Source organism: Corvus hawaiiensis, unplaced genomic scaffold (genome assembly GCF_020740725.1).
Source record: "Corvus hawaiiensis isolate bCorHaw1 unplaced genomic scaffold, bCorHaw1.pri.cur scaffold_290_ctg1, whole genome shotgun sequence".
In the NCBI taxonomy this organism is placed as follows: domain Eukaryota; kingdom Metazoa; phylum Chordata; class Aves; order Passeriformes; family Corvidae; genus Corvus; species Corvus hawaiiensis.
Window position 1 is genome coordinate 24335 of NW_025963344.1, and position 16721 is coordinate 41055.

At 60.6% G+C, this 16721-nt stretch overlaps 1 protein-coding gene and 1 long non-coding RNA gene across 2 annotated transcripts; one reads left to right on the top strand and one right to left on the bottom strand.

The window, feature by feature from the left end:
* The first annotated feature begins 923 nt into the window (after positions 1-923).
* On the top strand, positions 924-2342 carry LOC125320918. Its single transcript, XR_007201349.1, has 3 exons — positions 924-1042; positions 1379-1441; positions 2301-2342. It is a non-coding gene; the product is annotated as an uncharacterized LOC125320918 (long non-coding RNA).
* A 1339-nt stretch (positions 2343-3681) lies between these two features.
* LOC125320916 (soluble scavenger receptor cysteine-rich domain-containing protein SSC5D-like) lies at positions 3682-12719 on the bottom strand. The gene is given in 9 exon segments (XM_048293332.1): positions 3682-4030; positions 6847-6972; positions 8008-8319; positions 9235-9403; positions 9405-9539; positions 10056-10213; positions 11277-11484; positions 11486-11607; positions 12585-12719. Coding segments are annotated over 9 exon segments (1350 nt in total). The 5' UTR covers positions 12652-12719; the 3' UTR covers positions 3682-3977.
* Between the last annotated feature and the right edge of the window lie 4002 nt (positions 12720-16721).

A 16721-nucleotide genomic window follows, 5' to 3' on the forward strand; every position in this document is an offset into this window, starting at 1 on the left:
TGCGGGTGATTTTTGGTGTGTCCCAGGTGATTTTTGGGGGTCCCGGATGATTTTTGGGGGTCCCCGGGTGATTTTTGGGGGTTCCCTGGTGATTTTTGGGGTGTCCCGGGTGATTTTTGGGGGTGTCCGGGTGATTTTTGGGGTCCCGGGTGATTTTTGGGGGTTCCCTGGTGATTTTTGGGGTGTCCCGGGTGATTTTTGGTGTGTTCCGGGTGATTTTGGGGGGGTCCCGGGTGATTTTTGGGGTGTTGCGGGTGATTTTTGGCGGTGTTCCGGGTGATTTGGGGGGGGTCCCGGGTGATTTTTGGGGTCCCGGGTTATTTTTGGGGTGTTCCGGGTGATTTTTGGGGGGTCTCGGGTGATTTTTGGGGTGTTCCGGGTGATTTTTGGGGTCCCCGGTGATTTTTGGGGTGTCCCGGGTGATTTTTGGGGTGTCCAGGTGATTTTTGGTGTGTTCCGGGTGATTTTTGGGGTGTTGCGGGTGATTTTTGTGGGTCCCCGGCTGATTTTTGGGTTCCCGGGTGATTTTTGGGGTGTTCCAGGTGATTTTTGGTGTGTTCCGGGTGATTTTGGGGTGTTGCGGGTGATTTTTGGGGGTGTCCCGGGTGATTTTTGGGGGGTCCCGAGTGATTTTTGGGGTGTCCCGGGTGATTTTTGGGGGTCCCCGGATGATTTTTGGGGGTCCCCGGGTGATTTTTGGGGTGTCCCGGGTGATTTTTGGGGGGTCCCGAGTGATTTTTGGGTGTCCCGGGTGATTTTTGGGGGGTCCCGGGTGATTTTTGGGTGTGTTCCGGGTGATTTTTGGGGTCCCGGGTGATTTTTGGGGTCCCCGGATGATTTTGGGGGTCCCCGCGTGATTTTTGGGGGTCCCCGGATGATTTTTGGGGTGTCCCGGGTGATTTTTGGGGGTTCCCGGATGATTTTTGGGGGTTCCCGGGTGATTTTTGGGGTGTTCCGGGTGATTTTTGGGGGTTCCCGGGTGATTTTTGGGGGTTCCCGAGTGATTTTTGGTGTGTTCCGGGTGATTTTGGGGGGGTCCCGGGTGATTTTTTGGGGGTCCCCGGCTGATTTTTGGGGGTTCCCTGGTGATTTTTGGGGGTGTCCCGGGTGATTTTGGGGGGGTCCCGGGTGATTTTTGGGGTGTCCCGGGTGATTTGGGGGGGGTTCCCGGGTGATATTTGGGGTGTCCCGAGTGATTTTTGGGGTGTCCCAGGTGATTTTTGGGGTGTCCCGGGTGATTTTGGGGTGTCCCAGGTGATTTTTGGGGGGTCCCGGGTGATTTTTGGGGGTGTTGCGGATGGTTTTTGGGGTGTTCCGGGTGATTTTTGGGGTCCCGGGTGATTTTTGGGGGTTCCTGGTGATTTTTGGGGTGTCCCAGGTGATTTTTGGTGTGTTCCGGGTGATTTTTGGGGGGTCCCGGGTGATTTTTGGGGTGTTCCGGGTGATTTTTGGTGTATTCCGGGTGATTTGGGGGGGGTCCGGGTGATTTTTGGGGTCCCGGGTGATTTTTGGGGTGTTCCGGGTGATTTTTGGGGGGTCCCGGGTGATTTTTGGTGTGTTGTGGGTGATTTTTGGGGGTCCCCGGGTGATTTTTGGGTTCCCGGGTGATTTTTGGGGGTTCCCGGGTGATTTTTGGGGTGTCCCAGGTGATTTTTGGTGTGTCCCGGGTGATTTTGGGGGGGGTCCCTGGTGATTTTTGGGGTGTCCCGGGTGATTTTTGGGGGTGTTCCGGGTGATTTTTGGGGTCCCGGGTGATTTTTGGGGGTTCCCGGGTGATTTTTGGGGTGTCCCAGGTGATTTTTGGTGTGTTCCGGGTTATTTTTGGGGTGTTGCGGGTGATTTTTGGGGGTTCCCTGGTGATATTTGGGGTGTTCCGGGTGATTTTTGGGGTGTCCCGGGTGATTTTTGGTGTGTTCCGGGTGATGATTTTTGGGGGTCCCCGGATGATTTTTGGGGTCCCCGGGTGATTTTTGGGGTGTCCCGGGTGATTTTTGGTGTGTTCCGGGTGATTTTGGGGGGGGTCCCGGGTGATTTTTGGGGGTCCCCGGCTGATTTTTGGGGGTTCCCTGGTGATTTTTGGGGTGTCCCGAGTGATTTTTGGGGTGTCCCAGGTGATTTTTGGGGGTGTCCCGGGTGATTTTGGGGTGTCCCAGGTGATTTTTGGGGTGTTCCGGGTGATTTTGGGGGTGTCCCAGGTGATTTTTGGGGGGTCCCGGGTGATTTTTGGGGTGTTCCGGGTGATTTTTGGGGTCCCCGGGTGATTTTTGGGGGTGTTCCGGGTGATTTTTGGGGTGTCTCAGGTGATTTTTGGTGTGTTCCGGGTGATTTTTGGGGTGTTGCGGGTGATTTTTGGGGGCCCCCGGGTGATTTTTGGGGTCCCCGGGTGATTTTTGGGTTCCCGGGTGATTTTTGGGGTGTCCCGGGTGATTTTTGGGGGGGTCCCGGGTGATTTTTGGGGTCCCCGGGTGATTTTTGGGGGGGGTCCCGGATGATTTTTGGTGTGTTCCGGGTGATTTTTGGGGTCCCGGGTGATTTTTGGGGTCCCCGGATGATTTTGGGGGTCCCCGCGTGATTTTTGGGGGTCCCCGGATGATTTTGGGGGTCCCCGGGTGATTTTTGGGGTGTCCCGGGTGATTTTTGGGGTGTCCCAGGTGATTTTTGGTGTGTTCCGGGTGATTTTGGGGGGGTCCCGGGTGATTTTTGGGGGGTCTCCGGGTGATTTTTGGGGGTTCCCTGGTGATATTTGGGATGTCCCAGGTGATTTTTGGGGGGGGTCCCGGGTGATTTTTGGGGTCCCGGGTGATTTTTGGGGTGTCCCGGGTGATTTTTGGGGGTTCCCGAGTGATTTTTGGGGGGGTCCCGGGTGATTTTTGGTGTGTTGCGGGTGATTTTTGGGGGGTCCCGGGTGATTTTTGGGGTCCCGGGTTATTTTGGGGGTGTTGCGGGTGATTTTTGTGGGTCCCCGGGTGATTTTTGGGGTCCCGGGTGATTTTTGGGGGTTCCCGAGTGATTTTTGGGGGTGTCCCAGGTGATTTTTGGGGGTCCCGGGTGATTTTTGGGGTGTTCCGGGTGATTTTTGGTGTGTTCCGGGTGATTTTTGGGGGTCCCCGGGTGATTTTTGGGTTCCCGGGTGATTTTTGGTGGTGTCCCGGGTGATTTTTGGGGTCCCCGGGTGATTTTTGGGTTCCCGGGTGATTTTTGGGGGTGTTCCGGGTGATTTTTGGGGGTCCCCGGGTGATTTTTGGGTTCCCAGGTGATTTTTGGGGGGTCCCGGGTGAGTTTTGGGGTGTTCCGGGTGATTTTTGGGGGTCCCCGGGTGATTTTTGGGTTCCCGGGTGATTTTTGGGGGGTCCCGGGTGATTTTTGGGGTGTTCCGGGTGATTTTTGGGGTCCCCGGGTGATTTTTGGGGGTGTCCCGGGTGATTTTTGGGGGGGTCCCGGGTGATTTTTGGGGGTGTCCCAGGTGATTTTTGGGGGGGTTCCGGGTGATTTTTGGGGGTCCCGGGTGATTTTGGGGGTGTCCCGGGTGATTTTTGGGGTGTTCCGGGTGATTTTTGGGGTCCTGGGTGATTTTTGGGGGTTCCCTGGTGATTTTTGGGGTGTCCCAGGTGATTTTTGGTGTGTTCCGGGTGATTTTTGGGGGGGTCCCGGGTGATTTTTGGGGTGTTCCGGGTGATTTGGGGGGTGTTCCGGGTGATTTTTGGGATCCCGGGTTATTTTTGGGGGGTCCCGGGTGATTTTTGGGGTGTTGCGGGTGATTTTTGGGGTGTTCCGGGTGATTTTTGGGGTCCCCGGTGATTTTTGGGGGTTCCCGGGTGATTTTTGGGGGGTTCCCGGGTGATTTTTGGTGTGTTCCGGTGATTTTTGGGGGTTCCCGGGTGATTTTTGGGGGGTCCCGGGTGATTTTTGGGGTCCCGGGTGATTTTTGGGGTGTTCCGGGTGATTTTGGGGGGGGTTCCGGATGATTTTTGGGGTCCCTACGGCTCCGCTGCGCTCGGCGGCTCCTCCGGCTCCGGGATCAGCGGCTCCCCTGCGATATTGGGGGGGGGGGGGAGGGACCCTCAGGACCCCCCCAGGGACCCCCAAATTCCCCCAGGACCCCCCAAAACCCCTCCAGGACCCCCCAAATCCCCTCAGGACCCCCCAAAACCCCACCCAGGGACCCCCAAATTCCCCCAGATCCCCCCCCAAACCTCTCAGGACCCCCCAAAACCGCCCAGGGACCCCCAAATTCCCCAGAGCCCCCCCCCCCAAACCCCTCCAGGACCCCCCAGATTCCCCCCTGGACCCCCCCAAATCCCTCAGGACCCCCCCCCAAAACTCCTTCCAGCCCCCCCCAAACCCCTCCAGGACCCCCCAAATCCCTCAGGACCCCCCAAAACCCCTCCAAGACCCCCCCAAATCCTCTCAGGACCCCCCAAAATCCCCCCCGGACCCCCCAAAACCCCACCTAGGGAACCCCCAAATCCCCTCCAGGACCCCCCCAAATCCCCCAGACCCCCCCAAAACCCCTCCAGACCCCCCCAAATACCCCCAGGACCCCCCCAAAACCCCTCAGGACTCCCCAAAACCCCACCCAGAGACCCCCAAATCCCCCAAATCCCCCCCCCCAAAACCCCTCCAGGACCCCCCCAAATCCTGTCAGGACCCCCCAAAACCGCCCAGGGACCCCCAAATTCCCCAAATCCCCCCCCCAAACCCCTCGAGGACCCCCCAAAACCCCTCAGGACCCCCCAAATCCCTCAGGACCCCCCCAAAATCCCCCCCGGATCCCCCAAAACCCCACCCAGGGACCCCCAAATCCCCTCCAGGACCCCCAAATTGCCGCAGGACCCCCCAAATCCCCCAGACCCCCCCCAAACCCCTCCAGACCCCCCCAAATTCCCCCGGGACCCCCCCCCCAAAACCCCAGGGACCCCCAAAAACCCCCCCAGGGACCCCCAAATCCCTCAGGACCCCCCAAAAACCCCCAGGGACCCCCCAAAACCCCACCCAGGACCCCAAATCCCCCCCAAAACCCCACCCAGGGACCCCCAAATCCCCTCCAGGACCCCCAAATCCCCCAAATCCCCCCCAAAACCCCACCCAGGGACCCCCAAATCCCCTCCAGGACCCCTAAATCCCCCAAATCCCCCCCAAAACCCCACCCAGGGACCCCCAAATCCCCCAGACCCCCCCCAAACCGCTCAGGACCCCCCAAACTCCGCCCAGGACCCCCCAAATTCCCGCAGGACCCCCCAAAACCCCACCCAGGGACCCCCAAATCCCCCAAATCCCCCCCAAAACCCACCCAGGACTCCCCAAAACCCCACCCAGGGACCCCCAAATCTTCCCAGGGGATTTTGGGGAGGGGTCTTGGAGGGTTCGGGATGGATTTGGGGGGGGTCCTGGGGGGGATTTTGGGGTCACCTGAGGGTTTTGGGGTTGGGGTCCCGGGGGGTCTCTGAGGGGTTTTGGAGTTTTTTGGGGGGGGGGGGGGTTGGGGGTTTTGGGGGGTTTTGGGGTTTTTTTGGAGGGTTTTGGGGTTTTTTTTGGGGGGAGGGTTGTGGGTTTTTTGGGGGGGGTTGGGGTGTTTTTAGGGTTTTTGGGGTTTTTTGGGGAGATTTGGGGGGTTTGGGTTTTTTTGGGGAGAGTTTTTGGGAGGGGTTTTGGGGTTTTCTGGGGGGGTTTTGGGGCTTCTTGGGGAATTTGGGGGGTTTGGGGGGTTTTGGGGGGGTGGGGAATAGGAGGATTTTTTGGGGGGGGTTTGGGGAATTTGGGGAGTTTTGGGGTTTTTTTTGGGGGGGGTGGGGGAATGTGGGCGGGGTTTGGGGGGTTTTGGAGTTTTTGGGGGGAGTTTTGGGGGGATTGTGGGGGTTTGGGGGAATTTTGGGGGTTTTGGGGGGGTTTTGGGGTTTTTTGGGTTTTTTTGGGGGGTTTTTGGGGGGGTTTGGGGGAATTTGGTTTTTTTGGGGGAGTTTTGGGGGTTTTTTGGGGGAGTTTTGGGGAGGGGTTTTTGGGGTTTTGGGGGAGTTTTGCGTGGTTTTGGGGCGGGGGTTGGGGAGTTTTGGGGGTTTTTGGGGGAGTTTTTGGGGGTTTTGGGGGGTTTTGCGGGGGTTGGGGTTTTTTGGGGGGGTTTGAGGAATTTGCGGTTTTTTGGGGGGAGTTTTGGGGTTTTTTGGGGGTTTTTTTTGGGTTTTTTTTGGGGGATTTTTGGGAGTTGGGGATTTTTGGGGGGGGTTGGGGGTTTTCTGGGGCGTTTTGGGGGACTTTTGGGTTTTTTTGTGGGGAGTTTTGGGGTTTTTTGGGGTTTTTTGGGGAGGTTTTTCGGTTTTGAGTTTTGGGGGGATTTTGTGGGGTTTTGGGGGGCTTGGGGGTTTTTGGGTTTTTGGGGGGGGATTTTTTGGGGTTTGGGGGAGTTTGGGGGGGTTTTTTGGGGGGGTTCTTGGGGGGGTTTTGGGGTTTTTTGGGGGAGTTTGGGGGGGATTTTTGGGGGTTTTGGGGGGGGAAGTTTGGGGTTTTTTGAGGGGTTTTTGGGGTTTTTTTTGGGAGTTTTGGGGTTTTTGGGGGTTTTTGGGGTTTTGCGTTTTTTGGGGGGGTTTTGGGTTTTTTTTGGGGTTTTTTTTGGGGTTTTTGGGGTTTTGGGGTTTTTTTGGGGGGGTTTGGGTTTTTTTGGGGGGGTTTTGGGTTTTTTTGGTTTTTTTTGGGGTTTTTGGGTTTTTTTTGGGAGTTTTGGGGTGGTTTTTTTGGGAGTTTTGGGGGGGTTTTGGGTTTTTTTTGGTTTTTTTTTTGTTTTTTGGGGGGGGTTTTGGGGTTTGGGGGTTTTTTGGGAGGTTTTGGGGGTTTTCTGGGGGGTCCCGGCCGTACCTTTGTGGCGCCGGCCCCGGCGGGGGGGGGCGCACCTGGCGCACAGGTAAAGGCCCAGCAGGGCCCCGCAGAGCCCCGCCCCCACCCCCAGCAGCGCCTCCAGCACCGCGCAGGAGCCCGGAACACCTGGGACAGGTGAGGGACAGGTGAGGGACAGGTGAGGGACACCTGGGACAGGTGAGGGACAGGGGAGGGACAGGGGAGGGAACACCTGGACAGGTGAGGGACAGGGGAGGGACAGGTGAGGGACAGGGGAGGGAACACCTGGGACAGGTGAGGGACAGGGGAGGGACAGGTGAGGGACAGGGGAGGGACAGGGGAGGGACAGGGGAGGGAACACCTGGGACAGGTGAGGGACAGGTGAGGGACAGGTGAGGGACACCTGGGACAGGTGAGGGGAACACCTGGGACAGGTGAGGGACAGGTGAGGGACAGGTGAGGGACAGGTGAGGGACACCTGGGACAGGTGAGGGAACACCTGGGACAGGTGAGGGACAGGGGAGGGAACACCTGGGACAAGGGAGGGACAGGGGAGGGCACACCTGGGACAGGTGAGGAATAGGTGAAGGGAGACCTGGGACAGGTGAGGGACAGGTGAGGGACACCTGGGACAGGTGAGGGACAGGGGAGGGAACACCGGGGACAGGGGAGGGCACACCTGGGACAGGTGAGGAATAGGTGAAGGGAGACCTGGGACAGGGGAGGGACAGGGGAGGGACAGGTGAGGGAACACCTGGGACAGGTGAGGGACAGGGGAGGGACAGGTGAGGGAACACCTGGGACAGGTGAGGGACAGATGAGGGAACACCTGGGACAGGTGAGGGACAGGGGAGGGCACACCTGGGACAGGTGAGGGACAGGGGAGGGCACACCTGGGACAGGTCACACAGGTGGCACAGGTGAGGGACAGGTGTGACAGACAGGTAAGACACGGAGCCAGGTGAGGACAGGTGAGGGACAGGGGAGGGCACACCTGGGACAGGTCACACAGGTGACACAGGTGAGGGAGAGGTGAGGACAGGTGAGATCAGGAGAGATTCGCGAGCACAAGTGAGGACAGGAGATCGCCGACACGGCCAGGTGCCCCCAGGTGCCCCCAGGTGCCCGCAGGTGCCCCCAGGTGCCCGCAGGTGCCCCAGGTGCCCCGGCCGCCCCCCTCACCTGGCGGCTCGGCGCAGGCGGCGGCGGCGGCCACAGCTGAGGCGCAGGCGCCGGCCTCGATGCCGCGGCACTCGAGCAGCAGCTCCTCGGAGCCGCGGCAGGTGAGCCCGGCCAGCCAGGGCCCCCCCGCGGGCGGCCCCACAGGTGCGCTGAGGGCGGGCCCGCAGCCCACCTGCCTGCACACCACCTGCGCCTCGGGCAGGCCCCAGCGGTGCCCGCACACCTGGTGCCAGGTGCGGTTGTGCAGCACCTGCACCTGCCCCGCGCAGGGCCCGGGGCCGCCCTGCAGCCGCACCTGGGGGGGGTCCGCACCTGCGGGGGAAGGGGGAGGGTCAGGGCACACCTGGGCACACCTGGGCACACCTGGGCACCCGCCTTGGGCTCTGCAGAGCCCAGCTGTTACCTGAGCCCACCTGAGCTCACCTGAGCCCCACCTGAGCCCCCAGTGCCCACCTGAGCCCCACCTGAGCCCACCTGAGCTCACCTGAGCCCCACCTGAGCCCCCAGTGCCCACCTGAGCCCCACCTGAGCCCACCTGAGCTCACCTGAGCCCCACCTGAGCCCCCAGTGCCCACCTGAGCCCCCAGTGCCCACCTGAGCCCCCCCCAGCACCCACCTGAGCCCCACCTGAGCCCCCAGTGCCCACCTGAGCCCCCAGTGCCCACCTGAGCCCCCCCAGCACCCACCTGAGCCCCACCTGAGCCCCCCAGTGCCCACCTGAGCCCACCTGAGCCCCACCTGAGCCCCCCAGCACCCACCTGAGCCCCACCTGAGCCCACAGCAGCCACCTGCACCCACCTGAGCCCCCCGTGCCCACCTGAGCCCCACCTGAGCCCCCAGTGCCCACCTGAGCCCACCTGAGCCCCACCTGAGCCCCCCAGCACCCACCTGAGCCCCACCTGAGCCCACAGCAGCCACCTGCACCCACCTGAGCCCCCCATGCCCACCTGAGCCCACAGCACCCACCTGAGCCCCCAGTGCCCGCCTGAGCTCCCAGCACCCACCTGAGCCCACAGCACCCACCTGAGCCCCGCAGCGCCCACCTGAGCCCCACCTGAGCCCCCCGTGCCCACCTGAGCCCCACCTGAGCCCCACCTGAGCCCCACCTGAGCCCCCCGTGCCCACCTGAGCCCCACCTGAGCCCCCCGTGCCCACCTGAGCCCCCCGTGCCCACCTGAGCCCCACCTGAGCCCCACCTGAGCCCCCCGTGCCCACCTGAGCGCTCACCTGTGCAGACGGCGCTGGCGTCCTCGCTGTGCCCGCAGTTGTGCTCGCCCCAGGGGTGCAGCTGGCACTGGGCCAAGGTGAGCTCCTCACCTGTGCACTGCGTCCCGTCCAGCCAGATGGGGTCCGTGCCCGGCCCGAAGCGGGCGCGGCCAGGTGCGCTGACGGCGGGTGCCGCAGCCCAGCTGCCGGCAGGTGACCCGCGCGTCCGCCAGGTCCCAGGTGTCGTCGCACACGGTGCCCCACCTGCCCAGGTGCAGCACCTCCACCCGCCCCGCGCACCTGGAGGAGCCGTTCACCAGCCGCACCTGCGGGCACCGGGGGTCACCTGGGGGTATCTGGGGACACCCGGGGGCACCTGGGGTTACCTGGGGACACCTGGGCTCACCTAGGGGTCACCTGCGGGCACCTGCGCATCACCCGGGGGCACCTGGGGGGCACCCAGGAGCACTTGGGGTCACCTGGGGGTTACCTGGGGGACACCTGGGGTCACTCGGGGGCACTTGGAGTCAGCTGGGGTCACCCGCAGGTACCTGGAGGTTACCTGGGGGCACCGGGGGGTCAGTTGCAGGCACCTGGGGGGCACCTGAGGGCACCCAGGGGCACCTGGGGTCACCTGCGGACACCTGGGGGACACCTGGGGCACCTGGGCATCACCTGGGGGCACCTGCGGGCACCTCGGGGCACCCGGGGACATCTGGGGGCACCTGGGGGCACCTGTGCATCACCTGGGGTCACCTGCGGACACCTGGGGGGCACCTGGGGGCACCTGTGCATCTCCTGGGGGCACCAGGGGGTTACCTGGGGGGCACCTGGGGCCTCACCTTCAGCGGCACGTGGGCATCCACCTCATCATCCGCCTGCCCGTCCACCTGGGGCAGCACCTGCAGATGCACCTGGGCACCAACCTGGGGCAGCACCCGGGGCAGCACCTGGGGATCCACCTGGGAACGCACCTGGGGCTGCACCGGGGGATCAGCACCTGTGGGGGGGGGAAAGAGGGGAGTGGCACACCTGGCACAGCTGGCACACCTGGAGCACCTGGCACACCTGGCACACCTGGAGAACCTGCACCCACCTGCACTCACCTGCAACCACCTGCACTCACCTGCACCCATCTGCACCCACCTCCTGCACCCACCTGTGCTCACCTGTGCTCACCTGTGCTCACCTGCTCCCCCCCGTGCTCACCTGCACCCACCTGCTGCCACCTGCACCCACCTGCACCCACCTGCACCCACCTGTGCTCACCTGCTCCCTCCTGCTCCCTCCTGCACCCACCTGCACTCACCTGCACCCATCTGCACCCACTCCTGCACCCACCTGCGCCCACCTGTGCTCACCTGCACCCACCTGCTGCCACCTGCACCCACCTGTGCTCACCTGTGCTCACCTGTGCTCACCTGCACCCACCTGCACCCACCTGTGCTCACCTGTGCTCACCTGCACCCACCTGCACCCACCTGCACCCACCTGTGCTCACCTGCTCCCTCCTGCACCCACCTGCTCCCACCTTTGCTCACCTGCACCCACTCGCACCCACCTGCACCCACCTGCACCCACTCCTGCTCCCACCTGCTCCCACCTGCACCCACCTGTGCTCACCTGTGCTCACCTGCACCCACCTGCACCCACCTGTGCTCACCTGTGCTCACCTGCACCCACCTGCTCCCTGCTGCACCCACCTTTGCTCACCTGCACCCACCTGCACCCACCTGTGCTCACCTGCTCCCTCCTGCACCCACCTGCTCCCACCTTTGCTCACCTGCACCCACCTGCAACCACCTGCACTCACCTGTGCTCACCTGCACCCACCTGCACCCACCTGCACCCACCTGCACCTACCTGCACTCACCTGTGCTCACCTGCTCCCTCCTGCCCCCACCTGCACCTACCTGCACCCACCTGCACCCACTCCTGCTCCCCCCCGTGCTCACCTGCACCCACATGCTGCCACCTGCTCCCTCCTGCTCCCTCCTGCACCCACCTGTGCTCACCTGCACCCACCTGCCCCCCCCCGCCCCCCCCCGCCCCCCCGCGCTCACCTGCGCACGCCACGCCCGCGTCCTCGCCATGGCGGCAGTTGTGCTCGCCCCAGGGCCGTGCCCGGCACAGCTCCAGCGCCTCCTCGTGGCCCGTGCAGGTGACATCGTCCAGCCAGATGGGCCCCTCACCTGAGCCGAACTCACCTGGGCGGGGCAGCGGCAGCGCGGGCCCGCAGCGCACCTGGCGGCAGGTGACCTGCGCGGCCCGCCGCGTCCCACGAGTCGTCGCACACCGTGCCCCACCTGCCCGCGTGGAAAACCTCCACGCGCCCCGCGCACCTGTGCGGGCCCCCGGCCAGGCGGAGCGGGGCGGGGCCGGCCGCACCTGGGGCTGCAGGTGAGAGGGGTCTCAGCCGGGGCAGGTGAATCCTCCCCTCACCCCGCACAGGTGAGAGGGGGGGGACTCAGCCGGGGCAGGTGAATCCTCCCTCACCCCGCACAGGTGAGAGGGGTCTCAGCCGGGGCAGGTGAATCCTCCCTCACCCCGCACAGGTGAGAGGGGGGGGGCTCAGCCGGGGCAGGTGAATCCCCCCCTCACCCCGCACAGGTGAGAGGGGGGCTCAGCCGGGGCAGGTGAATCCTCCCTCACCCCGCACAGGTGAGAGGGGTCTCAGCCGGGGCAGGTGAATCCTCCCTCACCCCGCACAGGTGAGAGGGGGGCTCAGCCGGGGCAGGTGAATCCTCCCTCACCCCGCACAGGTGAGAGGGGGGCTCAGCCGGGGCAGGTGAATCCTCCCTCACCCCGCACAGGTGAGAGGGGTCTCAGCCGGGGCAGGTGAATCCCCCCCTCACCCCGCACAGGTGAGGGGGGGGGGGCTCAGCCGGGGCAGGTGAATCCCCCCCTCACCCCGCACAGGTGAGAGGGGGGCTCAGCCGGGGCAGGGTGAATCCCCCCCCTCACCCCGCACAGGTGAGGGGGGGCTCAGCCGGGGCAGGTGAATCCTCCCTCACCCCGCACAGGTGAGAGGGGGGCTCAGCCGGGGCAGGTGAATCCTCCCTCACCCCGCACAGGTGAGAGGGGGGCTCAGCCGGGGCAGGTGAATCCTCCCTCACCCCGCACAGGTGAGGTGGGGCTCAGCCGGGGCAGGTGAATCCTCCCTCACCCCGCAGGTGTGGATGGGGGGGGGTGCTCAGGTGAGTTCTGGCCCCGAGCTGCACCTGGCGGGGTTACCTGGGGGGTGGGGCTGGCCCTCACCTGCCCCCTCCCCCCTCACCTGTCCTGACCCCTCCCCCGCCCCCTCCCCCTCCCCCGCCTCCTTCCCCTCACCTGTCCCTCCCCCGCCCCCTCCCCCCCCGGGCCCCACTCACCGCAGAGCCACAGGTGCAGGAGCAGCCCCAGGTGGGCGCGCAGGTAAAGGGGCCCCCAAATCCTCATGGCAGGTGAGGGCAGGTGAGGACAGGTGAGCTCGGGCACAGGCGAGGCGCCGGGACAGGTGAGGGTCCCACGTGGGCTGAGCTGGGGCACAGGTGAGGGGTCGGGACAGGTGAAGGGCCGGGACAGGTGAAGGGTCAGGACAGGTGAGGGGCTCCCCAATGGTTTAAGGTCCCCAAGCCCCCAGGTGCCCCCAGGTGGGATTTACCTGCCCAGCCCCCCCTCAGGTACCCCTGCAGGTGCCCCCAGGTGCCCCCAGGTGGGATTTACCTGCCCGGCCCCCCGCAGGTGCCCCCAGGTGCCCCCAGGTGGGATTTACCTGCCCGGCCCCCCGCAGGTGCCTCCCGGAGCTCTTGGGGGGCCCTTCCCGCTTTTCCCTGGAGCTGGCGCAGCCCCGCCCCTCCCCCCGCCCCTCCCCCCGCGGTCACTGCGGGGTCACTGCGGGGTCACTGCGGGGGGAGGGGCGCGCTCCGGCCCCAGCGCGGCCATGGCGGCTCCAGGTGCGCTCCGGGGCCCCGCCAGGTGCGCCCGGGGGCGGCTCCCGCTCACCTGGAGCCTCCTGGGGCTGCTCCACCTGGGCGGTGAGTGACGTCACGGGGGGCGCGGGGAGGGGGGGGCAATTGGGGGATTTTAGCCCCCCAAAAATTGAGGGGTTTGGGTCCAACATCGGGGGGGGTTGGGTCTAAAATTGAGGGGTTTGAGCCCTAAATTGAGGGGTTTGGGTCCAGAATTGAGAGGTTTGGCCCCAAATTGAGGGGTTTGGGTCCAAAATCGAGGGATTTGGGTCCAAAATTGAGGGATTTGACCCCAAAATTGAGTAATTTGACCTGAAATTGAGGGTTTGAGTCCAAAATCGAGGGATTTGGGTCCAAAATCGGGGGATTTGACCCCAAAATTGAGGGGTTTGAGCCCAAAATTGCGGGTTTGGCCCCAAAATTGAGGGGTTTGGGTCCAAAATTGAGTAATTTGACCCGAAATTGAGGGGTTTGAGTCCAAAATCGGGGGATTTGGGTCCAAAACGGAGGGGTTTGGGTCCAAAATTTGGGGATTTGGGTCCAAAATTGAAGGATTTGACCCCAAAATTGAGGGGTTTGAGCCCAAAATTGCGGGGTTTGGCCCCAAAATTGAGGGGTTTGGGTCCAAAATTGAGTAATTTGACCCGAAATTGAGGGGTTTGAGTCCAAAATCGGGGGATTTGGGTCCAAAACGGAGGGGTTTGGGTCCAAAATTTGGGGATTTGGGTCCAAAATTGAAGGATTTGACCCCAAAATTGAGGGGTTTGAGTCCAAAATCGGGGGATTTGGGTCCAAAACGGAGGGGTTTGGGTCCAAAATTTGGGGATTTGGGTCCAAAATTGAAGGATTTGACCCCAAAATTGAGGGGTTTGAGCCCAAAATTGCGGGGTTTGGGTCTAAAATCGGGGGATTTGAACTGAAATCGAGGCATTTGACCCCAAAATTGAGGGATTTGGGTACAAAATTGAGGGATTTGGGTCCAAAATTGAGGGGTTTGGGTCCAAAATCGGGCGATTTGGGTCCAAAATTGAGGGAGTTGAGCCCAAAATCGAGGGATTTGACCCCAAAATTGAGGGATTTGGGTCCAAAATCGAGGGATTTTACCCGAAATTGAGGGATTTGACCCGAAATTGAGGGATTTGACCCCAAAATTGTGGGATTTGGGTCCAAAATTTTGGGATTTGAGCCCAAAATTGAGGGATTTGAACCGAAATCGAGGGATTTGGCCCCAAAATCGGGGGATTTGCCCCCCGACATTGATGGATTTGCCCTAAAATCAACATTTTTGGCCCCAGAATTGGCAGATTTTGCCCCTAAAATGGAAGGTTTTGCCCCCAAAATCAAAAGATTTTGCCCCAAATCGATGATTTTGCCCCCAAATCGCTGCAGTTTGCACTAAAATTGACAGGGTTTGCCCCAAAACGGAAGCATTTTATCGCCAAATTGAAGGATTCGGATCCATTTCGAAGGATTTCGCCCCCAAATCGATGGAATTTGGCCCAAAAATGACAGATTCTGTGCCCAAAATAACGGATTGTGGCCTGAAATTGAAGACTTTTACCCCAAAATTGTAGGATTTGACCCCAAAATTGGGGTATTTGACCCCAAAATTACCAGATTTTGCCCTAAAATTGAAGGATTTGCCCCAAAATCGAGGACTTTGAACCCAAATCCCAGATTTTACCCCCAAATTTGGAGCCTTCTGTTCCAAATCCAAACGTTTTTTACCCCCAAATCGACGGATTTTGCCCCAAAATGAGGGACTTGGCCCTAAAATTGTTGGGTTTGCCCCAAAACTGAGAGATTTTACCTCAAACCTGAAGGATTTGGCCCCAAAATCCACGGATTTTGCCCCAAAACTGAGGGAATTCCCCCAAAATTGAGGGATTCTGCCCCAAAATTCAGGGATTTTCACCCAAAATTCTCGGATTTGGCCCTAAATCCGCGGTTTTTTCCCCCATCCAAGCTCCCCCCCCCCCCCCAAATCCCCATTTTTTACCCCAAAATCCAGAATTTCTCCCCAAATCCATCGGCTTTCCCCCTCCCCACCCCCCCCGATATTCCCAACCCCCCCAAAAATCGGGATTTCCCGCCATTCCCGCCCCTTTTTTCCGGGAATTCCGCGCCTCGGGGCCGCGGCGACCTCGTCCTTTGGAGCCCCGATCGATTTTTGGGGGCAAAATTCCCGATTTTGGCTCATTCCCGGCGCTCCGGGGCCTCCCGGGATTGCGCCACTCGCGGGCGACCTTCGGCCCCGGAGGCTTTGCCCGAATTTCCCCAATTTCCCAATTTTTCTCCTCCTTTTCCCACTTTCCCCCACAGTTCCCGGTTTCCCCTCCCCCTCCCCCTTCCCCCCCTTTTTTCCCCATTTTTTCCTCTTCCCCCCCTTTTTTCCCGATTTTCCCCCATTTTTCTCCTCCTTTTCCCTCATTTTTCCCAAATTTCCCTCAATTTTCCCCAATTTCCTCCAATTCTCCCCCAATTTTCCTCAATTTTTCCCCCAATTTTCCCTCTTCCCCCTTTTTTCCGATTTCCCCACAATTTTCCCTCATTTTCCCCAATTTTCCTCATTTTTCCCCAATTTTTCCCCAATTTCCTCCATTTTTTCCCAATTTCCCTCAATTATTCCCCGATTTTCCCCTCTTTCCCCCCCTTTTCCCGATTTTCCCCCATTTTTCTCCTCCTTTTCCCTCATTTTCCCCCATTTTCCCCAATTTTCTCCATTTTCCTCAAATTTTCCCCATTTTCCCAATTTTTCTCCTCCTTTTCCCCACTTTTCCCCCACAATTCCCGGTTTCCCCCTCCCCCCTCCCCCTTCCCCCCCTTTTTTCCCCATTTTTTTCCTCTTTCCCCCCTTTTTTCCCGACTTTTCCCAATTTTTCTCCTCCTTTCCTCTCATTTTTCCCCAATTTTCGTCAATTTCCCCCAATTTTCCTCAGTTTTTTCCCCCAATTTTCCCTCTTCCCCCCTTTTTTCCCGATTCCCCCCCTTTTTCGCCTTATTTCCCCCACATTTTTCCCACAATTTTCCCTCATTTTCCCCAATTTCCCTCAATTTTTCCCCATTTTTTCCCAAATTTCCTCAATTTTCCCCCAATTTTTCCCTTTCCCCCCTTTTTTCCCGATTCCCCCCCCATTTTTCTCCTCCTTTTCCCACTTTTCCCCACAAATTTCCCTCATTTTCCCCAATTTCCCCCAATTTTCCCCAATTTTCCTCATTTCCCCCAATTTTCCTCACTTTTTCCCCAATTTTCCCCAATTTCCTTCAATTTTTTCCCAATTTCCCCCAATTTGTCCCCCATTTTCCCCAATTTTCCTCAATTTTTCCCCACTTTTCCCACTTTTCCCCCACTTCCGTTCCCCCTTTCCCCTTTTCCCCTTTTTTTTCCCCTCTTTCCCCTTTTTTTCCGATTTTCTCCCCATTTCCCCCCACCTTTCTTCCCCTTTTCCCCCCTTTTCCCCATTTTCCCAATTTTTCTCCTTCTTTTCCCACTTTTCCCCCACAATTCCCGGTTTTCCCCCTCCCCCCTTCCCCCTTCCCCCCCTTTTCCCACCAATT